The following is a 26,278-nucleotide window of genomic DNA, read 5'->3' on the forward strand; positions in this document are numbered from 1 at the left end:
TGCATCCTCTGAAATAGCTACAAAGCAGTTTCAGCTACTGATTTGCTGAAAAGATTGTTCTTCTCCATCCTGAAAAATCCAACAAAGCAAACAACTAAAAATGATCTCACATCTACTCCTAACAAGTGCTGATTTTCGTATGAGATTAACGGGCCAGGTCTCCCCATTCATCTAGCATGAAGCCACATCTTGCACTGCTCTGTGGCAGGCAGCACAAAGGGCCCACAAGCTCAGTGTCTTCTTCTATCCCACAGACTGCTCAAATATGAGTGAAGAAAAAGAAGAAAAAATTCAAGAGGTAAAATGTGAAAAAGGAAGAAAAGCATCACATTGTAAGACTGGGTTCTTTGAGTATAAAGATACTATACTGGGGTGGACCCAGACGTTTTTACCAGTGGTCCTCCAGTTACGGACTTTCGTGGTGGCAGCATTCTGCAGTGCCAAGCCAAACATGCTGCCTAGGTCAGGGTAGCTCAAAGAAACATCCCATCTTTAGTGCATACCAATTTTGCACCTACCAGCTGAGTTCCACAATTCAATACAGACAGGGGACACACACACATATATATTCAAAAATGCTTTGCTTGTTTTAAAGCTTTGACAGAAAGCTTCCACTGGAACAAAACCCATACAGCTACTTGGAAAAGGATTTGGTAGGTAGTAAAAGTAGGATAGCAGTTCATCCAGACAGGACTTTTAAAGGTTTGGTATCCTTGTGCTTACCAGAGTTTACTTTTGTTGACAAATCAGCCGGGCAAGTGCAGAGATCATTGACTCCAGAGTGAACACAGTATTAACATGAAGGCATTTTCATAGTTGTCTTCTTCAAATATGTGCTTAAATTAGCCACCTGCATATTCAAAGACGACACACTTGGCTGGAAGACTCATTTTTAGACTATGAAGCAAAAAATTAATAAAGGATAATGGGTTAAAACATTCTATTGGCTGCATAAGTCAGGAAGCCTGACCTCCTTCTCAAGCCACAAAAGAAAGATGATTAAGCTACTGGCTTGTGGGTTTTTTTGTTTGTTTTTTTTTAAAAAAAATGAATACATCAGCTTTTTAGTAAATTTTCATCTAAATCAACTCTCAAATAGAAGCCAACTATTTGACTACTGGTATAAATTTCTTTAAAACACCCCAAAAAATTGTTTTGTTGCTTGCTTTTTTTTGTTTTGTTTGTTTGTTTGTTTGGTGGTGGCACTGTTTGTTGGGTTTTTATGGTAAGATTAACACAACCACATCACCATGACCTGCATTTTTAGACAACAGATGACAGGAAATTATTTTAATGAAGGGACGGCAGACTCCAGATCAGGACCTAGAGGAAAGAAAAATTTGCCACAAAAGTGGCAAGAGGACAATGATACAAGGATGATTAATTGACAATTTAAAAAATAGCTACTGGTTAGCTCAGTGGATTAAGAATAGGGGAGTTTTCAAACATGATAAACAAACGGAAGCTGATCATAGGCATTAGGAAAAGAGAGTTGTCTGTAAGAGCAGACAAGTTGCTCCGGTGTAACTCATAGCCGATCAACCAGATTAGCAGGCCTGATGGCAGTTTCAGCCAAGCACCAATAGGCACAGAAATACGCATGCTCAGTTCAAGACAGAGATATATATACCATCAATGTAAACCTCACATTTTAACAAGAAAAAAGAAAGCTTCCACCTTCTCTCAGTACTTCTCAGAAATCTGCCAGAGAACACTGCTAATAGTTCAGGCTTCTGGATTTCAAGATCAAACCACTAAGCTTTATAAAAACATAAAAAAAGCTGTGCATCTTAATGCCTTCATGTAATTATTTCATTACTGAAACCTTCACCGCTTTATGAATATTGACACCTTACAGCATTTTAGATTTTTTTAAAGTCTCCTAATTTTTTCTTTTCCATTACAAGATGATCTCCTTCCTTACTCAGAATGCAAGTACCCAATCTATATAAACGATTTTACTTTCTATGCATCCATCAATGCCTGAATTCTGCTGTCAGATGCATCTGAAATAATTTCAAATACCCACGTCAATCCAGTCTCTGAAGTCCATGGTGGTCACCCCTCTCAAACCAGATTCACGAGGTGGTCAGCCCACAGCAGCGGTCCTTTCACGGCTCAGATTCACAACTGGTATTGACTTACTACATTAACATCAGCAAGAAAAGACTGAAGTGGTATTTTTAGGAAAGGCAAAGATAAAACTGCAGAAGGGATTAATGAAATTAATTACATCTAATCCTATAGGCAATTAGTGATACTTCTGCAACTTATTTAAAAGCTTGTGATTCAATTCACCAACTACTTGGTATGCTTTTTGGCTTGCACACAAAACATACATGTGGGGTTTTTAGACATGTCACTGGGTATAGCTCTTTCAGTTCTAAGAGACTGATGCAAGCTCATCAGTAGCATTTCTTATGTAGAGGCCAAAACCAATCACATATAAATGATAACATTTTGATATTTATTATTAGCACACAGAACTTATTTTCTCTTATCACCTGCTTCAGTTTTTTCAAGATGTAGGATATGGCACCATCCTGTGGTCATTTCAAGAAGCAACACTGGAGGGTGGGGGCAGGCATGCTGGTCAAGAATGGTGCAAAAAGTTTCAGTTACCCATGGTATTTTCATTATGTCCTCCTGTAATGCCAATATAAAAATCCTAGTTTTCAATCCAGCCATGATCAGTGTAATCAGTGGCGATATTCCAAAGCACACGATAATCACAACAGTAAGAAAAAGTTTACTTTGCCAAGGTACTAATTATAAGGAGACCAAATCTTTGTGCAGTATAATTTCCTGGTATTACGTATTAAGGAAAAAACAGCGTTGAGACAGTCTAGTCTTCCACTGTACTTCCCAGAACTCTATTGCAAAATCCAGCACATGACTTTACAGGGGAAAAACAGGTGTTACTATTATGTTTGTAACACACCAATAACAGCCTATATATATGATACCCAGGTATCGAAAACTTTCAGCTACTGTAAAAAACTATCTTTAAAGCTAAAATTATTCCCGCTAAAAGGACAAAGTAGAATAAAAACTGGTCTTACTTATTGGTCCTTGTAAATAAAAGTGAACTCTGTGAAGAGTAGCGGCCAATAAATTTCTACAATGAGAAAATTCTGAGATTTTGTAGCATTGTGTACTCACAAGATGAGATATCCCCTTGATGGGTCTTCATTTGCTCGAATCACAACACAGTGAATTTAGTAGGCTATACAGAAGCACCTGCATAATTTTGCAGCCAACAGCATATCAGCATATTAACTCAAATCTCTTAATTTGGATACCACTACACAAAAAGAATGCTGTTCACAGAAGGAACAAAAACTTTACTGAATCTCCCACCCCTTTATTTCTTCTCTTTTTACTTGATAAGCTTGATGCAAGTTTATATGCATAAAACCAACATGTAGCGAACTTGTGTATATTCAAATACAATAATTACTCTATTTTTACTTGGTTCTGGCTTTCCTGCAAGACAGGGATAAAAATCAGGAGAAGGAAACATTGGTTTTACTATTGTGCCCAAATGTAGTCCAAGGAATACAGAGCACCAAGTAATTAACACCATCGCACAGTAGAAGTCATCATTATTCAATTATTCAAAGACTGTGGGAAAAGAAAAAACAAACGAGGTATTAAAAAGTAGGGAATTATTTAGTTACAGTATTATGATTTCCAAGTCATTACATTCTTAAGGCAAAATCTTATAGTAACAAAACACATTACTAATATGTACTAAAATAAGGTTATTTACTTAAAAATGATACATTGGACATAATCTGTGTACAGAACAAGCAATTCATGGTAAACTCAATAAGGCACCTTCTAAAGCAGATGCTGTACAAAATACATTAGTGTGTTACATTTTTAAAGGAGTATTCTACACTTCTGGCATATAACACACACAAGAGTGTGACCATTTGTCTTGTTCCACTCTTCTTTCATATTTTATTTACATCTTCTCTAGGTTAACTACAATGTTATTTATTCTTCTTGTATACAATATAGTACATTTCATTTTGGGCACGGTATGTCAGAGCACAAATGTCACTACATGATGTGGGCTTCTATAATCGCATTAAATGGTAAAATATTACAAAGCAACAATTACATGAGATTTGTTAAAAATTAGAAGTAATGTGCACTCCACTTCTGCTATACCAACCAAGGCTAATATACCATGGCTTCATAAAGCATTGTGTCGTGCCGTTATTAGGCATGACCCCAGTTTGGAAAAGACTGTGGGCACTGGATAAAGGCTTGACTTCAGAGACACTGTGAGAAGAATGAGGAAGAGCTAAATCATTCTAATATCTGACAGAAGCTGAGCACGTAACTTTCCTTTAAAAATATCTGCAATAGCAAAATAATAGTTTTTAACTTAATATCTTTGCTTTTCAAACATTTTAGACTGTTAAAATAGTCTGTGAAGATAAGAGTAGATGAAATTTATCCAAATTATTTGTTTTATAAACACATTCAAATGGTCATTTAGATCAAGATCTAAAATTTGATTCCAGACTACTGCGGAGGTAATGTAAAATGTTAATTTTACATTTTATTTAATACCTCAAAATGGACTGATTAAGAAAATAATTGGGGAAAAGTGATGGATATTGGGAAAACAGTCAGTTTCTTGAGTAAAACTGAGGAAAAAAGTATGTATTGAGTAAAACAGAATAAACTCAAAATGTAAGCCTACATTTTCCTATAGGGATATAATGTTTCTTGTGGAGTTTACAAGATACCAGGAATGCAAGAACTTTCCTTTCAGTTGCTGTAACAGTAAGAATTACATAAATGACTCAAATTATTTTCCACCTAACTGAAGTCACATAGACCAGGTTAAATAAACACAAACCCACCCCACCCCCCTCCATATATAAGTGTTTAAGAACTTCCAAGGCACAGTCTTGATACTCCCCAAGATACTTTCCACACTTTTTATTTTTGTATTGATAATAATAAAGGAATTAAAACACATTTGGGGGGATTTTTTTTTTGATGACAAATACTTAAAATTTTGACCAACAAAATAAGATTAATCACACTCCAACAGAAGAATCCTATTACCCTCCCTGACCTTAAAGGCTTCTGAACTTTACGGTATTGCATAAAGCAACAACTTAGCTTTAAATTCTGCACTAAGTATGCTTAATTATATTAAAATGAATGTGTTAGCTTTAAGCAAAGTTGGGGTTCTTTTTCCCCAAATAATTGTTGAAGTATCAGTATAGATGTGCTTAGGCTCCAAACAGTGAATGACTTTGCATGGAATGCAGATATGTGCTCAAGTGCTTTATGCAACCAGATCCTTTAGTGATAATTTTTTTTGAGTACCAGGGAACCAAGGAATACTAAAGACCTAGCAGCTCCTGTTCAGGACAATGAAAACTGCATAAACTTGGTATGTTTGAGTATGAACCTAATAAACGAAGTGCTGAAAAATTAAGATTAAGCTTAAGGTGAAAATATTTTTTTTCTCTCAAAGATAGTCTTTGCAGCAGTCAGCTCACTACTTCTGTGTTAAATTGAATACGTAAATCAATTTAGGTCTTAAGAGGCCTATCAAGTATCATCATCCTATTGTCTTGCAAATGCCTAAAAAAAAATGGAGAAGAAAATAAGTGAATAATTGCAAATTATCAACATTCCCACTTCCAACAGTGGCTTCCTGAAAACTTGGGAAAAATTACTTTAAAAATTCACAAAACAAGTTTACAGCTAATAATGCTGTGGCAACTTCTAAAAGAAATAGAAAAATATTCTTAACAGGAATGGGTTAACTTAAATAGACCTCCATGCTCTGAAAGTTTAAGCTATAGAAGGGTACCTACATAAACATTCTTCCTTCTTATTGATAAAAATCCTGAAGAAGGAAAAAAACAAAGCTTATCCCTTACTTTTTTTGGCTCATACCAAATATTTTCCAACTACCTGTGCAAAAATTATGTGCGAAGACATGATTAACAATTTCAAATTCATCATACATTTCTTGGCGATGGACGGAGAAACTTTTTTTAAAAAGCCCTTTATCATGAGGATTGTGGCACAATATTAGGTATCTCTTGCTGTTTTCAAATAAGTTAAAACCATAGTTGACACACCTATGATCTTCCCAGCCAGAATACATATTAATACTTAAAGGCATTACTGAACAAAAGTAATGACTTTATTTTTTTTAAAAAAAGAAATGTCCCTTGAAATAGCTAGTTTTCTATAAAATATGCAGAACTGTTAAATAAAGTCTGTACATCACAATAGAAAATAAAAATACTGCAATCTTTTGCCTGACCATTTACATTATGTGAACTACAGAATTAAAACAACAAATACCAAACATTAGAAGGTTGTAATTGTTCACAAATCACATTAGTTCTGTATTACATTGTTTTCTATCAGTTTCAAGGGAAATTTAAACACATATCAAAACAATCTCCATGTACATATTTTAACACAACAAATAATCTGGCATAAATCATTCTGAAGTTTTAACATTTTTTAATCAATTTTAATATTATTCCTAACTTTTTTCTTCAAATCTTGACTATGGCATATGTGTGTATGTGTGCATGTATCTAATTATACACATGTACCTAAGACTAGGTGGGTTTTTTTACTAAAGCACAAAACACACTGTATAAATAACTTCCCTTTTTAAAGTTATCTAGAACAAGATTTACAGTACAAAGTTATAGGCACTTAAATTATCAAATAGGTTCAATGGTTCCAATACTGTGTGTTCATTCTTCAGATGATTCACGCATTTGAAGCTTCAACTTGACTTATGGTACTATTTTCTAACTTCAAAGTAGAAGTGCCAAAGGAGTTATAAATCACTTAATTCTGCCCTACAGTAACCTCATGGAGGGGTTTTGGCTTTCAACCAACTTGTCTGTATCAGTGGAGAAAAGGAGGCAAATACCGTTTCCTGTGCATGCCAAATAGTTGGCACAGTGAGACCAAATTTTGCAATTATGTTAACTAACTTAATCTTCATGAATTATCTTTCAATGCCATTTCTTCCAAATGTGCTTAAAAGGACCATAAAACACCCACTGATTTACCTTGTCTGAAACCTTGAATTTTTTAACTGTCTACTAAGCGGCCCACAGATGTGGCCTCCCGTCTTTACGTCAGGGCAAGCCAGCTCAAAATCTTCTGCATGTTGTGGATCTTACCTTCACCGGTTCACATATTCAGTCCTCCTGGTCTTGTCCTTTACCGTATTCTCTAATCTTCTGAGTGCCTGGCCTGCACTTCCTGCCTTCCCTCTTTTGCGTCTGTAAATTAGACTTGCTCCCAAGCCTTTCAAAACTTTTCTGCTTAATTTTATGAAATGATGAAAAGCATGCTCCTACAGCTGACTGATTCCCTCCTGTATGGAAAAAAGTTCAGAGCATGACAAGACACCTACCAGTGAGTCCCAATAAAGTAGAAAGGCGAATCACATCATCAATGGTCTTTCTGTTAAGATACAAAGTGCTCTACAGCAAAAAGGCTGGTTGAATGTGGCAATTTGAAAAATATGCCAGATTTCATAGTCATCCAATCATGGAGCCCACTAGACTGTAAGGGAGATGGCCAAGGCAGTCTATACCTCTAAAAGAGGTTTTTCAAGCTTTTTACAGACTTAGGTAGGCATTCCTGAATTTATTAATGGTTCACATTTTTGCAGTTCTCCTTGTGACCAAAACAAGAATAGAAATAAAATTAAAACTGAGATTGTGGAAGATAACTTAATGGCAGGGTGTAAATTCTGTAGCAAATCTTTGATGGTGGAGCAACAAAATGCATGGAGCCCTGACCATAAAAACTTTGTTCATTTAAATGGTTTCTTATCTATTCCAAATGACAGCAAATTATCCTGGCACACACATAAAGGCATAAAGAACTGTTAAAACTGAGTAGTATTACAAACAGATTCATAACCTACAGGCTGTTTCACAAAAACTTGGTATGGACTGACTAGGTTTTATCAGGTAGAAGGCAAAAAAAAAAGCTTATATTCTCCATCTCTGTTGAATCCATATAGCTTGTTAGGCTTTCACAGAAAGCACTGTAATCTGAACATTCAATTCAGTACCCAGAGTTTTACTGGAGACTCACTAAGTATGACTGAAGTCTCATTGCAGCTCAAAAAAAAAAAAACAAAACGTGTATTTTATCAAGGCTGTCCATATACGTAGCATGTAGTGTATAGAGGCTCTCAGTATTACAGTCTATGAAGTACTGAAAGATTTCATTAGCAGCCTGTAGAAGTGTGCTGAGAAAATACACTGAATCTCAGTTATTTCCTCTTTCCACATAGGTCTCACCCATGTTTTGAGTGAAAAGATCTAGGAGTCCAGCTTTGCTCTCCAATGTCAATTTACTATGTCAAATCTTTACATCTTGTGATTCCACCATCTTGGCAAGTGTCTTCTTGATCCTTAAGGCAGTGAGCCTCGAGGCAGGATTATGAGCCCAGCATTCAGACATTAATTTCAATATTGCTCTTAAACACTGTAAAATAAAAAACAAAGGAACAGTATTGTAACAACTGACAGATCTGAGGTGTGTAATTTTGGTTCACTGCAAGCCCAAATTATAGAACTAAACTGCAGAATGCGTGACTTCTACATTTTCTGCACAGATGCTGACAGAGAACTATTATAAACAGACCAACAACAACAAACAAAACCCAAAAAAAACAACAGCCATGTCCCAAACCTTTTTACTCCCCTTCACTGCCTAGTATTAGAGCAGCTGGAACCAGCTGAAGTGTTTCTTCAGTTTCACAAAGATGCATTACCGGAACTTATCATTAAAACTCAAGGACAGTGATACAAAAATGATAGCTATAATGGTAGCTATGAGCATAAAAATCTCCACATGTAAGGCAGAAAAACTGTAAAGAACTTTTCCACTGAAAACAAAGACATGACAAAAGTTCTCTCAGCAGTCAAAAAATAATATGGAAAAAACTGGGGATTCTTAAAAGAAATCAAGGATGTGGGGAAGACAGAATATGGCATATCTAGCTTGCCATGTGAAAGTTACATCTTATTTACTGTGTTCAAGCTATGCCCCTTTAAAAACACATTTAAATTTAATATTTTAGTTGCATCATGGCTTGCCCTGGTATGTACCAGTAAAAAAGAAAAAAAGAAGAAAAAAAGGACATATACAAACACAAAGAAATTGCTTCATATTCCATAAACTACCTTATGCCACAAATCAATATGCTATATACATTAAGACTAATAAAACCAATTAAAAACTCATTTATGTTTTAGCTTCAATCAAAACTCTGACAACTGGTCCACTATCTAAAAAGAAAATCTCAATTACAGCAGTATTCATACACTTAGATGGCTGCTTAGAAGTATCTTCCCCTCAGATCAGAGAAGATATATAAAAAATACAGTATTTTGCATTGTTTTCAAACATCTTTTTCCTATTGTTGCTGTGAGGTTTTCAAAATATTAGAATGTCTGAATGTAGTCCCTACTTCACAATGGTTTAGTATTTATTAAACAAAAATACCCTTCCATGTTAATGAACAAACTGAATTATTTTTTCCTTTCAGCATACTCACTTCATCACTATTCCATCTATTCGATACTACTGGGCGTAGGCGTTTGACACACACCACTTCTCTCATGTCTTCATAGGATGGATCATTTGGCACCATGTCATAATATGGCAACTGATACTCTTCAACAATACCTGCAGATAATTGTGTAAGATCAAGAACCATTAAAAAAAAATAATAATCTATATATCTACTCTCAGATTTCCTTAGCCAGAAGCAAAAATTAACTCAATTTTGTGCCAAGGCAAACTCACCACACTGCTATACTGTGATAAAAATTCAAAAACTTCACAATAACAATCAAGACATTTACCAGAAAAGCTCTGATATTATGAATATTAAGTTTAATAGCTACAATAATTCCCCGCAGTCACTTTGACTTTGATACCCAACACAGATTATGACATCTTTTAATCTACTACATGCTACAAAGAAACAGAGAAAGCATATGATGGAAGAAGAGGAGAATACAAGTAAAGATCTGCAAGGTCACAAAAGAAGAATGAAAGAATAGGAAGGATGAGTCACAAAAATATATGTAAGCAGAAAACTGAATGACACCAAAAATGCAAGTAAGTATAACAAAATAATATCGTCTTATCAATTACATTCTAAAAGTTTTATTAACAGCACAGGGGTGAAACACATCTGCATCCCACTATTTCTCCCAGACCAGGCACTCTGCTTTTTGAGCAAGGGAAAAAAAAGCCTGAGGTGCTTAATTGTAACAGTCAAAAAGGTTTAGTTCAGTGATTTTTCAAGCTGTACTCTGGACAGATTGTTATTACTGCTTTTAAAGAACACAAATCTGTTGATATAGCAGGCTTGTTGTATTATTTCCTGGTGAAGCATTGTTAAAGTGAGACAAGGGCCTGGTAGATTTTACACAGAATATTTAAAAGTTTACCTCCTGTGACGCAGCGCCGAGCCATTTCCCAAATGATCAGCCCAAAACTGTAGATGTCAGCCATGATGTATGGTTGGAAATGGTTTTTATTCAGGCTTTCATCTAGGACCTCTGGAGCCATGTAACGTTTTGTTCCCACTCTCGTATTCAAGGGAACATCAACTTCATTTGTGTCACTATATGAAAACATTAGGAAGTTAGCAAATTGTGGGCTGTCGCAAGACGTGGTATGAAATCCCATATGGTGCAATCACTACACTACAAGCTCCTATTTACAAATCAAATTCCTTCTTTTATTTCCCTCTCAATACCATGTTTGCAATACATTATACCTCCCTGAAAAAGATTAGCTAGACAAATGATAGTGAGTATGGAAGTTGACAGTTCGCTGCTGCTTTTGCAAGACATTGAAAACACATATTAAAAAAAATTTAAATGAAAAACCACTATAAAGATGAGTATATTTGGTAACAACTCAGAAAATTATCTGCAAAGGCTTACACTTTCTTTCAAGTTCTACTGTAGCAGAACACAATTCTCCGCCCCATTGAACTAAAAAAAAAAGTATTCAATAATATTAATACAGTGTTCTTCAATTAAGTTTTACTCCCTTTACACTGTTCAAATGTTCTGTGACAGAATTTATAATGAAACTACATGATAGCAATTACTATGAAAGGCCAGTTTGAATAACAAATGAGTTTGTCTCCTCTTCCTCTCCTCTACAAAACTACTTATTTCCCACAAGAAGTCTTCTCATTGTCTCTCAATAACCTATTTTCACCTCAGTGCTGACCAGCATTCAAAGGAATAACAGCATTTTACTCTCAAAACTGAAAAAAACTGAAAGCATGCAACTAAATGATTCTGTCTTCCTTTTAGAAAGGATATCTGTGTATATTAAAAAAAAAAAAGCATAACAAGTTTTCCTGTTACAGGGGATTTGTTCATCTACCTGTTAAACTTGACTGCAAGACCCAAGTCTGCAATGCAGCAGGTTCCATTTTTCTTTATCAAGATATTTTTACTCTTCAGGTCTCTGTGTGCAATAGCAGGCTTGCCTTGTGTCCCATAAATTTCCGTGTGTAGATGGCACAGACCACATGCAGCAGAATACGCCAGTTTGAGGAGAGCCCTGTTGTCTAGCGTAGTGCATTTCAGGAAATCATACAATGATCCATTTTCATGATAATCTGTAATCAAGTAAAGCTGTGTCCAGGAGCCAGTGCCTTTAATATCTGCAGCTATGAAACCTATGAAATACATGAACAAAGTTACAACTTATTTGTACATAGATTTTTTTTTTTTTATGCAACAGATTTAGTAGGAATTCCTAAAGCTATATTGTCCTGGACTGTATCAGAAGATACTTGTTCCCCTTACGAAAACTGATCATGTAAAAGCTCAGATTTCAAGTAAACATGAAGTTACTATTTCAGTCTTGCAGCAAAAAGATTGCAGACATGCTTCCACCCAACAGCAGCAAAATTCCACCCTCTCAAGAACATTTTATTAGCATATGTTAAGGGACAACCATCTGGTTATTCCATAGAAGCTTCCATACACCCCTCAAGCCACCCACTATGAACTTCCCCCTTCCTTCACCCTCACACAAGCCCTCCAGTAGCCAAATAATTTACTGCTTCCTTACCAAGGATGTTTTCATGACGCATTAAAACAGTTTGGTAAATCTCTGTTTCTCGGAACCAACTGGCTTCTTCTGTAGTGAAAAACACTTTCACTGCGACTTTTTCACCCCTCCATTTTCCCATCCACACTTCACCATATCGTCCTTTTCCGACTTGCCTCACCATCTGAATTTGTTTGGCAATTGTACGCTGAACCTAGGGAAGAAGAGGAAAAAAAAAAAACCCCAACCAAAAAAGAGTGAGGGTAAGGTGGAGAAGGGAAACCCAGCGATTAACTAAAAGTACCTGGACAAGCTGCTTCTCAAGCTTGGACTGCTTTGAATTTTGATCCCATTGTAAAATTCGTTCTGTATTATTTTCCTCTGTTCCCAATTTAAACTCATTATTGCTGCCTCCAAGGAAGAATTGTATAGCAAACCCAAAAAGATTAAATCAGCTCAACTTCTTGTTTAATTCAGATGCATTCTCTTGCATCATATTTGTTTCTTTTATAAACAATTGTAGTTATATGTCTCACTGGCTAATTTTTATGCAAGTATTATATAGGAAGGTGAATAAAAAATTATGAACAACTGTCAGCAAATAAAAAGCAAATCTGTTTTATTGGACAGTGGATACTAAGAAAAAATATCTTTGAATTTGTTCAATTCAATACTTGTATGATCCATTTATTGCATTTTTATCTTAATGTCTGCAGGCTCTGAATTTTCTTTACATTTTGCTGATGCCAACAGATTTCCTAACATACCATCTAATTTTGTGCTTCATTTTAGTTAATTACATGAAGACAGGCTTTTTTATATGTTTAATTTGTACTGTATCATTCACAGTAATTGCTTATAAAATAATTAGCATACCATATGGATAAACTGCTTTGTTCTAGGCATAAGGTACAAACCAAACTTTGTACACGCTGGAGAGTTCAGCAAAGAAAAAACTTTATGATTTACCAACAACGGTAGTCCTGATCCACTCCCAGAACTCTGTGACTGGTCAATAAGGTCTTTTAATGACTCCCCAGCTGGAATAAATGCTTCATCTTGTTCCAGGTCACGATTGTAACAGTGCCTCTTTGCCATCGACTTACAGTAATGCCTGCAAAAGCAGCAGGAGAAGTTAAGCTGAACTCCAAAACACATTCTTCAAAATATGTAGTAAATTAGGCTAGGAAAAAAGCTATTTAAATGTGCAAGTTTTCTCAAAAGAAAAAAAATTATCAGATTTTACTGTATCTCTTTTTTTCTTTCAGAAGTGTAACTTGCATAGTTTTTTAATATTAACAAGTTGTTGTAATGCTTGTAGAGGCATGTGAGTTTATGATGAGTCAGGTGGAAAACAACCTTTTTTAATACTCAGCTCATGGCCAGCGTTACTAGAATAACACCGCTGGTTTTGGTTTAATCTAACAGACTGAACCTTGAACCATGGCAGATGAGGCTGACACATGCACGTTTCTGCTGAAACTGCTAGAACAATGATCACCTGCAGCACAGGGCTGGAGCTGACAGAAGCAGCATAATGTCAAACTGCATCCGCATGAATTGCCATAGCTCAGCTGGTTAATTATTTCGTTTTGGAACACAGCAGAAAAAGAAAAAGTTATAAAACACATCCCTGTCGATTTACATTTGCAAAAGCACTTTACAAAGGTAAATCTCAGAAGTAGATGGAATTTAATTATCAAAAGTGCCTGTAGATCCAAAACCATACAAACCATCAAGATATTCCGGTTTACTGCTATAGCATAAAAGTTACATGTAGCTTAGCAAACTGTAAACACTTTGTAGCCAGAGGAAAGGACCAAATACACTTAAATTTTATGCTGTGCACATTTCATTTCACCTAGCAATGCAAAATGCTATCCACAAAAACGTTAAATTAAATTACAACGGTTTCACTTCCCCTCTGTTTTTGTCAGAAATGCATACGATTATCTGAGTACATTTAGAAAATTACTGTTCTGTCTACACGCTTTTGGGAAATTAAAGATATTGCCAATAAAGAAGGTGCTTTCCTTACTTGTAACAAAAGCAGCTAAATAAGACGATCATGACAATTATGCAGACTGCCATAGAAATCAACACTGCCATCCAACGAATGCTGCCATCAAAAAGCCCATCTATTTAAAAAAAAAAAAAAAAAGAAGAAAAAAGGAAAGTTTCCAAAGTCTATTAATTAAACATCTATTGTAAACAGTTTAGTTGGATACATTTTCATATCCTGTGTTCATGAATGTGCACAAACAGAAACATACGAGGTTTTGTTAGAACATCGGGAAATACTTCTTCACTGTGAGGGCAATCAAGCACTGGCACAGGTTGGCCAAGGAGTGGAATCTCCCTCCTTGGAGATATTCAAAAGCCATGTGGACATGGTCCTGCTTGAGCAGAGGGGTTAGATCAGATGACCTCCAGAAGTCCTGCCCAACCCTTAACCAGTCTGTAATTCTATGACAGTAAGTGAAGCCACTTGCAAAACGTCAGAAACAAGCAAGACAGCTAATGTGTACAACATATCAGTTCATACGAAATTACACAAAATTTCTACTGTTTTAGTATGAAAGCAAATATTTACACCAGAAAAGCAGAGAGAATTTCATTTGAATGACACACACACACAAAAAAAAGATCGACCTTGATATTTTGGGAGTTGTTTTGGTTGACTCTTGTCAGTTTGTTCTTACAAATAGAAATGAAGGATTTACAGCAGTAAGATTCTGAGAAAGTATTAAGCAACAGTTGAACAGTTAAACCAGTACAACTTGTCTAGCCATGAATGTGTAAGATGAGTAAGCATATGAAACTATAAGCTATGTTCACTGGGAACAACAGAAAGAAGAGAACAAATTTACAGTAGATAACAATGTCAGAATACTTTTTTTTTAAAGATACATTCATCACAGCAAAAGCACAGCAGAGATTAAGAAACACATGTTAAGAAACAGGCTGTGGAAACAGGATAAAGGCAGATGAAAGATCACATGCAGATCAAGATACGAGCAAAGTGAGCAAAAGAAAAAAAATACCACAATTGACTGATGGAGGAAAAGATTAACCTGGAAGTAGCAGAAAAGGAAAACTGGAAATACAGTATGAAGTGTCATACAGAGCTCTGTATCAAAATTACTTGGTAAGAAAAAAACCCAGAACTGTCCAATACTGTAATTCCATTTTCTTCTTATTTGTATCTGTTGATCAGGAAGAACAGAATCTACATAGCATTTATGAGCAGCAGTGTGAACATCTAGGAGCTGTTTACCTGTGCTATCAAGTGGTGGTAATGTTGGTTGTAAATCCTGATTGCAAAAATCAGTCCGACAGCACTCAATTGTTCGACGCAGTTGTGCTTTAGGTGAGTCCTGTTGAAGGAAAATGGAGTAAGCATTCAGATTTTGAAGTGATCAGCTGGGACAGGGACAGGTGATGCTACGGATACGCTACAGCACAGACAAAAATTCAAGCTACTTTATTTTCAAAAACAGTGCAACCTCACCATTTAACATGTGGGATCACTTCACAGTGGCAGACAGGTATCATCTAATCCCTTTGGGTGCATATGTTCTATGTTCACATTTTATTTTCATGAAACATTTTTTTACTTGGTGCACAGAAATATATGGTTCCTACTTAAGTTGCTATTTCATACATCACAAAAAATTTAAGCTTGGTCAAAAGCAGTTAATAGTATGTTAAATAAATACCGCTCTTAAGACAAAAAAAACCCAACCCCTTTGAAAGTTTTTCTTTTGCACTCATCATAGCCGTACTGTTTGCTTCAAAAACATCTTCAGAACACCACTTAAAAGACGGAGGGGCATGAAAATTAATCTATAAGTGAGACACTAATATAAATACAAGAACAATTTCAGGAGGTCATCATGACACCTCAGGTCTGACTTGCAGTAACCCTGAACATTCACAGCTGTAAGCTGAAGTCAACAGTGCTTCCAAAAAGCAGTGCTACTGACAGCTACGTTATACAGAGATTTAAAACTGAGTACCTAAAACAGTGATAGTATTTTGGGGGAGCGTGAGAAGCAATCCAGCTGGTGATCACCTCTGAAAGCTTTGTCTAATGTAAAGAAAAATCAAAATCCAGTCTTCCAAGGCAATATCCACTTGCCCAACTAGTGCTATATACCTGTCTTCTAAACAAATCCTTGCTTTAACTGAGTTTTCAGTTTCAAATTTTGTAACAGATAAAGTTCTAAAGGCAGCAGTCTGCTTAATTATACCCCTTTAGATCACAAGCAAGTTATATTAATGCAATTAATGATACATAGCTTCTAGAAAGGAAAAAAAAAAATTGTATGTTGGACAGGAAAACACACATTTGATAAAGTTTCATGAACACATACACACAGTTTAACGGAGCTCTTGCATAATCTGTGAAGACAACTGCTTATGATTATGCTCTGCTATCAAATGAACTGAAGAAAACAAGAAATTCAAAATTAAAACAACCAAGAACTTCTGTATTAAACCATAAACTATAGTTAACCTAGTTGATCTGAGTAAAATTCTCTTTGATGGAGAAAACAGCTGACAGAAAAGGTTGATGTCCTCTGTTCATTTTGTCAGTGGCTTACAAATACTTACAGAGAACTCCAACAAGTTAGGATTCTATTACAATCTTTGTTGAAACACCATTAAGTGTCCTTTCTGCCACTACTCACTCACGACTGTTCAGTCCCATTCTCCTCAGCAGTAAACGGCAACATACAAAATTCTGTGACTGCAGTTGTAAACTACAAAGATTAAAACTGCTTTTGCAGTTTCCCTACATAATTCCTATGGAGATCTTAAATTTTAATGATATCTCATTTATTTTACCTTGCACTGGAAGTCTGAACCTTCATACTTCATGCAGCCAGAAGCAAGTGTGGGTTCTCCATGTTCATCTTCCTCAATGATAGCAAAGCAATGCCCATTAGTTCTGGAATAAACATATCACTTGTGCTTTACCAGCATGTTTGTCGTTTAACGTGCAGCATTAGTTGAACATGAACCTCTTAAGAATACCAGAATGGCAATATCTAGAAAATATCTTCAACACAGTGGTTACCATACAGTTTGAGAACAAAAGACCCCCACAGTATTTTCAAATAGAATACTGTAGAGATGTTTTCTCCTGAATATTCTGCCTTCTACTTCCTCACTCCCCTTTTCAAGATTGCTTGTAACCAACCACACCTGCAGTTGTTTAGAAACAACTGAGGTCGCTGTAAAAGAGATGTAACCAAAAAAGGCTTACTGACTACAATTTCATAGGCTATAAAAAAAAATAATGAATTCAGTTGTGTGTCTGTTCTTGAAACTGCAATGATAAACTCCTGAAGTCCCAGTATGTGAAAGGTGGCTATTCCAAGGTAAAAAACTCAGCTACACTTTTCCCACAAATATTCGGCCTTGAGAGCAAAACAAACAAAAAAACCCCCAAAGCCCACTTTCTGAAGTTGACAGTAACAAATGAATTATATTCTTTCAAAAAAACCAACACTTCAATTCCCCATTATCCCTTTAAAACTAATGCTTTGATTTCTACACTACATGAAAATGTCAACAATATTTGTAAGGATTCCCAAACCAATTCACAGTGGTAGGTCTGTGCTTTCAAAACCTGTAAAATTAAGATTTTATTAAGTTAATCAACATTCATTCATTCCCTCAACAGAAATACTGTGGGAAACAAATATAGAAATATTTTTGTTTGCCAAAATTTTTTTATTTAAATGAATTAAAGAAATGCAGATTTTGGAAGCATAATGCCACAGAATACACTGCATAAGTTTTGTTAACTCTCTTGACAGTTTTATTATCAGAATAATGATCCATACAGCCAATAGTTCAGAGGCAAAAAAATTAGTAAGGCCTCTAGTCACTGCAAACACCAGAGGGCGATAAAAAACAACAAATAAATACCAAAGGACTGGAAAGACAAAATACCGGGTCCTAACTAAACATTTTCTAAGTGCAAAACTGTTTGTAAAATACTACCTATGTTTAAATTGAAAAAGATAGTGTTTATTCCATCTCCTTAGGTTCCACAAAAACTGCTTTATCTGCCAAGTGACAGCTTTAGAGAGGCTTAATATTATGTGTTAAAGTGAAGACTCAAATTGAAGCAGCAATAATATGTTTTCTATTACGTATCTTCGTATTAATTCTTAAGGAAAACAGAAGGGCCTTAAAACATGGAACTGCAAATGAACAGAAAAAAGGAAAAACGAGGGCATTTAAAGACATGAAAAAAAACATCTTAAGCAAACACATAATCAGTGCATGAATCTGTTAGGCTTCTTAAGGCTATGGAAGTTAAAACTACCCTCTCCTGTCCCTGCGTGTTCAGAGGCTTTTCTTTTTTTCCCGCATTTCCCTCACACTCTACAACTAATGAATATGCAACAAGTAGTAAATGGCTACGTTGCCAACACTACCTTTGACTACTACGTGAAGAAGTATTAGACTAAGCAAGCGGACGGTTATATCCGGTTTAGACTTGGGTCATTTAATACTCAGTTATAAAATGCTACAGGTTACTGAAAACCTCAGTCCTTCAAAGCAGTCGCTGGGCATGGAATGACCATTTGCAAATAGTTCCAAGTACGGTGAAAGCAGTACTGTTTACATACAGATGACCATGGGTTTTAGTGCTCAGCTCTCCACAGAACCAGTGAGTTTCTAATCAGCTATGGTCAAATCACCTGACAGAACCAGTCAGCACTCCAGAGATAGTCTGCGCTCTCACGAGCAAAAATGAGCCTCTTCAAAGAGTCTCTTCTACCCTGTGTGCAGTACTTACATGCATGTGTTATTAATAGCATCATCTGGACAATGTCCTGAGCAGTAGCACTTAAGAAAAGGTAACGTGTCCTCTGGAGCGAGTGTTACTCCATTTGCTTGTTTCTTTTGGTCAGGATTTGTCTTCATTCCTGTGCCATGAAGCATGCTGTCTGGATCTTGACCTGGACATTTGAAAAAACACAAAATATTTTTGCATGTCCAATAACTGTTCAAAAGCTTTACAAGCAAAACATGACAATAGGATAATGACATTAACAAATAATTGAACTACACAAGACATAAGAACCTCTCTCTCCCAAGATTATGGTAGACACTGGAGTTAACAATATTATTCTAGAAATACCTATAGCTCAAACCTTGACAGCAGATATTCCAACCATAATCAATATAAACAGAAAGAGGATATTTTCCCTCTTTGAGGTGGGGCAGGAAAGCAGTGAGGTAACCGGTAAGGATTTTCTGAAGAAAGCCTTTCTCATTCATGTGTTTAGAAAACCAAAATGCTGACCGCTTGATAACCACAACAGTATAATTTTATGCATGACTGAATGTACTTAATATGCAATTTTCTAATTTTCTGAAGTCATTTTTTATGGATTCACAGTGTCATAGAAGAGCAGTAATAACTCCAAAATCTCTTGGCTTTTTTGATCTCTGTATGCATTAGTACTTCAAAACAGAGCTAAAGTAAATCTTGTTTGCAAATTAAATTTCAGTAAATGACATGAACATCCACACAAACAAGCTTTCACAGAATAAAAATAGGGCTAAATTGCGTTCCAAGTAGCCCTCAGTTTCTCAAGAATAGGAGAGCTCAGCATCATTTGTCCTAGTTCGTGTTATTAAAGTGCTTTTGTGAACATAGGCATTCAGAAGAAAAATTTCATCGGTTTTCTTCTTATCAAAGAACATCCAGAAAAAAAAATTAAACACATGAATAAATAAAACATGCCTCATTTTGAATATGCTTTCTGACTACTATATGAGATGAGAACATCTTCACCCATCTCCTCCAGCATTATCACAAGTAATTTTACCAACATAAAATCTCTTTGTCCATCACCTTTCTCAAGCTGTGAACCAAATAAAGCTAGAAAAGCTGTGAACAAACTTATCACCTGCACTGACACAATTTACAGCAAGTCTCTGTGGAAGACTCAGTGTTAGGACTGATAGAAACCTTTATAAATTCAGTTATAATTAAAATGGTGGAGTACCTCAGTTCCTCTCAGAAAGATTTTAGTCACAATAGAAATTCATCTAAGAATAATTTTTAAAAAAAATTTTGACCAGGAAACTCATGGTCTCTTTTACCAGATTCTTGTGGCTTCCTGTCAAACCCACCTAAGACTAGCTGTAATGAGAACATTGCTCTCATGTTGTACCTTGCTTGAAAGATGTGCAGAAAAGCTTGATTAAACCCCTGTGTAGATACCACCCTCTGTATCAATCTATTGTAACATCCACTATATCAAACAGCCCAACGTGCAGTTATTTGTGAAATTTCATCTTATTGCTCCCCAAAAAGCAGACTTACGTACTTCCTTATCTGATACAGTACACCCAGTGCATTGACCCAATTCAGAGATTTCTGAAAGTAATGAAACTGCGCCTTTTTCAGATACAGCTAAGAGTATATCCTAAGGAAGTATAGCACCCTCTACCTAAACCCTCAAATCACTTAGCCATGTTTTATCTGAAACGTAGCTTTCAAACAGTACTTCAGTAATGCCCGAGTTAAATATTCCCGGTATGTACAGACTGATAGCAAGAAAGAAGGTGCAGTGCTAGAACAACAGGAGTTTACCTGTGCAATCGGTATTTCCAATTTAACCAAAAGGAACTCTGCACGTATGAAATTGCAGCTCCTCTCCATCTGTCCTCTCTCTCTCTCTCTCTCTCTCTGCCAGATTTCTTCCCAGCATAAACTGAAAGCTCATTTTAATATTCTATTACAGATGATACACAACATTGTGCATTCACATTTAAGAGATCCTTACCTGCTCAGAGAACAGGTAATTCTGCTTCATATTTAAAGGAAAAGCCACTGCATATGTACAAATACTGCCCGTCCTTCTGATTTTGTTGAACTACTAAGGTATCTTTCCCAATTCATGTTAGAAAAACTCCTTTCTCTTCAGGGACATTCCACGTGTTAAAAGTGTGCATACTTTATGACCTATGTCACACAGTCACACGTCCATCTTCCTACCGTCTGCACCAAATGCGGTATTTTTTCAATTCATTAGAAGAGAATCAAGGAACCCTTAAAGCATAGCTTCTCCTAAGTCAGAAGAAAAAGTACAACATTTTTATGCAGGTCTGGATCTTTATAAGCACTATTATTCTTTGTAAACTAACACTGAAGCATGACTACAGGTATACAGACCTTTTATACTAAAACTGAGATTAAATACATTTTTCCTCTTAATTTATTATGATGGATTGTGTAACAAGACTTATGAAGAACACATCAAATAACATCTGAAATAGATAACTGTATTTTCAAAGAACCAGCACCTTTGACTTTTGTACAGCTGACTTTGCTTGCATTTCTCGAGACATTTTAAGAGGGCAGATTGAGATCCAAATAGGGCCACAAAATGTTTCATTGCTGTTTTTCCTGGTTAATAACTACTGGGTAAATGAACAAGAGTGACTGAAGGATATGCCTAAATGACCATGTTGCTTCAGACACCACCTGACCTTCTTGCACTAGTGTTCTCCTTATCCCCTACCCTCAGAGCTCCATCTCTCAACCATTCACGCTTCTTTATCTTCCTTCTGGGAGCAGGACAGAGAAAGAGAGGATCATGTTTTAGGGATCTTGTGACACTACAGTAGTTGATGATGTAATTAATGGCTTCTTTTCCACGACATGCAGTTGTCAGCTCTGCGGTGCTGCTAAGGAACACACATATAAATCTTAACATAACCTTCAAAGGTGTAAGTGCTATGCATTAATACACACAGCTTCAAAAGAAGTAAGTCTGCACCAAAATACAGTACCCAGAGATTTCAGGCACAACAAAGCTTCTTTCTTCATTATTTCCTACCCTCTACCCGTAAATTGCAGAAGGCTGGTGGGGCAAAATAATACGCAGTAGCAGCAAATGAACTGTTGCACACTGGAGGACTTGTTCAAGACTGTGGATCAGTTTCAGCCTGTTATCCAGGCTTGAGAATGACAGTATCATATACCTTTAAACATACAAACTGCTCTATAATATGTATTTTACCACATTTCAAAAACAAACAACATTCAATAAAATATCAGAGTGATAGTACATTCTCTTCTCACGCAACCACAGCATAAGACGATAAATAGAAACAAGCTGATGGGACCTCCAAGTTCCCAGTTTCTCTTCTGCTTTGCCCCATCACAACATTGTCCCATACATAATGCATTAATTTTAAATTTCTAGAAGTGTTAACAGCTGCTACAGATAAGGAGACATTTAAATGGCTTTCCATTTAAAATTAAACTTTTTTTAATAAAATAAAACAATGCCTGCCAGTGTATCATATCCAACCCTTGATCGAAAAATATAAATTATTCAAATAACTACTTCTTTCAATCACAGAAAATATGTTAGACTATAAAATGTATTTTAAAGAAGCTCAGTATATTAAAAATCCCACGAGGTTAGAAACTTACGTAAGTCTACTTGAAAGCATGGCTTCAAATACTAATACTAATATGGATAATTTTTAACAAGTACTGTGCGTGACAGTGAAGGGTTAGCAGCACTAAAAACTGAGCTAACTTGGTTGCAACTCAATGCCAGGATACATATATAATTTCGTTAACTCTTCTGATCTAAGAAAAGATTTCTGTAACCCATAAAAAAATTGGCCTACTAAGAAATGCAGAGACAGAGAGCAGTAAATGAAAGAAGACAAATACAAAAGCCAAATTATGCCTATAATTTAACTGTATCCCCTCTACGTCCACAAATAAAGCTGCAATGCTAGAACGAACAGCCTACAGCATTCAAGTTGTTCAACAGCTTTCTGAATTCATAATATAGATGTTCCACATAAAAACATTTTTATTCCGGAGCACATTACCCTTAAAAGGGATTTTTCCTAGCAGAAGTACAGTACTATCAGCATTTCTTTGTAGCTATTCTGATCCAAGCTTGTAAATCCCAATAAATTCAGTATTTAAATTAAAGGATTCTTTTTCAGAAGACCACCTTCACCTGCCTTCGTGCTGGTGCTAAAACTGTATATGCTGGGGCTAGCAGACCCTCTGGGCTTGCCCACACTGGGCTCTTTTCATAAAAGATTAAACTTGTACCAATGCTTTTTACATTAGATATGCCTTCCCTATGAAAAAAACATACCCAGAAAATTTTATGTGGTAGTTTTCAATTACTTTTTCTTGCTTTAGTATGCAGATACTGCAAATACATCCACTCCAACAAGGACGTTTCACCTTTCTGCCTATCACAAGCTTTCATAATGATCAAACATGTACTGCTATGTGAATTAAACCTTGGTACAACTGATACAGCCCGAGTAAAGGACTTTTTCTTAAAACACAAAATAATTAAAAAAAAAAATCAGGAAAATCTTTTTAATGAGTGCAAATATCTTAAATGCTTCTATGAGCTCTGTGTCTGGCGTTTCATCCATAATTCTCCCTGTAGTGCCTTTTCATGTATCAAGGCTGTGATCTCCAAAGATCAGGCATGTTAGAGGTAGCTCCATCTAGAAGAACTGGTTCCTAAAAAATCACAGCAGGTTCCCAGACTACTCCTTTAAAATCTCTCTACCACCCTCCAGCTCTCCCAGCAGCTACACCATTGCTCAACAGACAGGCAGCCCCTGCCCCCCTACCTTCCTAACCAGTAATCCCCAGGCTCCCACTTCCCTTCCCCACTAAAGTCACTTCTGAAGACTGCTCTCTGTTCGTATGTATTCAATACAAGAGCCAGAGACAAGAAAATTTTACGTTTATTTTACTTTAAGAAAAAAGTACACTGCATTCTAATTTAAATTAAATGGACTCCTAAGGAGTAAGTTACTTAAAACTAAATGTGAGATTATAATAAAGAAAAATATAACCTTTTAATAATCCATTAAAATAACTTTAATCAGACAAATGTTTAACATCACATGTGTGCTGCCTGTGTGTTTTAAAAACAGTTGTAGTGATTGAGGAAATCACAGCTAAACAGAACTACGCTCCTCAAGGAATGAATCTGCTTCTGACTCTAAGTTCCTTCTGCAGATTTTAGAATACTTTCTAAATCTCAGATTAGTTTATATGTTTAAAATCAGTAAATATTTCACTTGAAATTCAGAAAATGCATAAAAGTTAAAAAAAGAAAGTAATCTCCTTTTCTACGTCAAACCTTTGAATAAAATTAAATATGACAGTGAAATCAAATCAACAGATTTTTTCAGTTCAATGACAATGCCAACTTTAATAAGTTCATTTTAATATTTAATAGTAACATTAATTATTTTTAAATTTAACTTTTAATAAAGCTTTCTTCATACATATTGAATGCTATTAATACTTTTTAGTCAACTAATTTACAAGGATTAAAACCCTGGTCTTCTGTGGTGCCTCTAAAGAACACAAAGGTGTGCTGAACCACACATCTAACATTACATCACACAGTAAACTGACAGTAACAAAAATACAAGACTTAGGAGAACGTGTTTAAGTATACATTAAGTACTCCATTCCATAGATTGATTGGTTATGCTCATCAATTCAGTGCATTGCAAAAAAAAAAAAAAAAAAAAAAAAAAAAAAAGAAAGCACTCTGTAGTAAAACTGGTTCTCTGAACTAAAACCTGCACTAGTGGCAAAACAAAAGCACATTTACCACAGTCCTCAACTACAATGATGCTGACAACCTCTTGCCTTACATGAGCAAAAGTAGGTGGATGAAGATGCAGACCAAGTCACAGGTCTAAAAAATATTGCAAAGGCCTTCCACAGCAACAAAGGAAATACAAAAATGTTTTGCTTGAAAAGCTTGCTATTAAATCTGTCTGCCACCCAGGCTTATTATTTTCGACCATTTCTCAACAGAAGTGAAAAAGTCCCATAAACCATAAAGAAGATACAATCCAGAGGGTAACCACTGTGTCCACCTGCTCCATAGTACCAACCTGAGAAACGGCAACCATTCACCGATTCCATGACATTATTGTCTGGTTTCTGCTGCTGTTGTAAGAACATTTTCACATTAATCAAACCTGCAGCCACTTGTTTTTTTAAAGTTACCTATTAAGGAATATGGCGCGTATACATACACGTACATATACAGACACACTTGTTATCATTCTCTCAGGTCTTGGTAAGCCCCGAAAACCATACCATTTTTCAAGAAGCCTCCAAAACAAGAGAGCAAACCATTAAGCTGGATGCCAGTCACTGAAAGTACACATGCCGTGTGTTTCTGCTTTCTCTTGCTTTTCCCTCCTTTTTCTGTAAATCACACATTCTCTTCAATTCCTCACAATGTGTCTTCTCCACTTCTACTGATTCCTTTAAGATGCATTTTTCTAACATCCTGCATATATTTTTCCTATTGAAACTATTTTCCACTTGAAATTTCCACTTTTTTGACTTTTCACTTTAGATTTCCTCTTTCCTATAAAAATTTCAAACATTTGAAGACTAATCAACTTTATTCTTTCCTCCTCCCAAGCACAACTCTTCCATGAATTTAGGGACAAGTAGAAAGACTTGACTTTTTCTGCTCACCACCCCTAGAAACCAAGCATACTTCACATGTTTGAAGACAAGCCTTTAGGCAACTTGCATCAAAGAATCAACAACATTTCAGCAAGCGCAACTTTCCCATGGCTTTCAGAACTCACTCAGTATTGATTTGAAAGTCAGAAATATTCCTAAGACAATTTCTTCTTTAGAAGCTGAAAAAACATATTTTTTTACACAGTCCTTAAACTTATTTTACCTGTATTATTTTTTAGTAGTTATTTATTGAAGCATTTATTAATAAATATGATCATGGAAGGAGTTAATGTAATTTAAAGTCACTGTAAGACCTGTAAGTTTGTATTATTGTTCCTGTTTGTATCTGGAGAGAAAAAAAATTTGTTCCTTCAGTTGCTATTGCCTTTGAGTAAAGTGCTGAATATTGACTAATGCAAAGGGGAAACTATAACTTCAGTAAAGAGAGCAAAGTATATTGCTCCCAGCAGCCTCTTGAAGAGAAGCAGCTGGTATCTTCTGCAAGAAACAGCAAAACTTCTTGAATACTAGTAGAACAAGCTCCACAGCAAAGTGCTATGTCCGAGAGTTATTTTAGAGTGGAAGAGACCTCTGGAAGTC

General features: G+C 35.8%; 1 protein-coding gene across 6 annotated transcripts in view; it reads right to left on the reverse strand.

Moving 5' to 3' along the window:
• Window positions 1-3,653: 3,653 nt before the first annotated feature.
• Window positions 3,654-26,278, reverse strand: part of BMPR1A (bone morphogenetic protein receptor type 1A) — an 84,689-nt gene continuing 62,064 nt past the window's right edge. For all 6 annotated transcript variants that reach the window (XM_037400947.1, XM_037400943.1, XM_037400946.1 and 3 more), the window contains 10 exons: window positions 18,953-19,115; window positions 16,984-17,086; window positions 15,410-15,509; window positions 14,171-14,270; window positions 13,102-13,246; window positions 12,154-12,346; window positions 11,458-11,755; window positions 10,503-10,678; window positions 9,599-9,729; window positions 3,654-8,523 (listed from right to left, as the gene is read on the reverse strand). In XM_037400947.1, coding sequence (XP_037256844.1) covers window positions 8,398-8,523; window positions 9,599-9,729; window positions 10,503-10,678; window positions 11,458-11,755; window positions 12,154-12,346; window positions 13,102-13,246; window positions 14,171-14,270; window positions 15,410-15,509; window positions 16,984-17,086; window positions 18,953-19,115 — 1,535 coding nt within the window. In that variant the 3' untranslated portion in view covers window positions 3,654-8,397. The remainder of the gene's footprint in view (window positions 8,524-9,598; window positions 9,730-10,502; window positions 10,679-11,457; window positions 11,756-12,153; window positions 12,347-13,101; window positions 13,247-14,170; window positions 14,271-15,409; window positions 15,510-16,983; window positions 17,087-18,952; window positions 19,116-26,278) is intronic.

This window comes from Falco rusticolus, chromosome 9, assembly GCF_015220075.1.
Source record: "Falco rusticolus isolate bFalRus1 chromosome 9, bFalRus1.pri, whole genome shotgun sequence".
Taxonomy (NCBI): domain Eukaryota; kingdom Metazoa; phylum Chordata; class Aves; order Falconiformes; family Falconidae; genus Falco; species Falco rusticolus.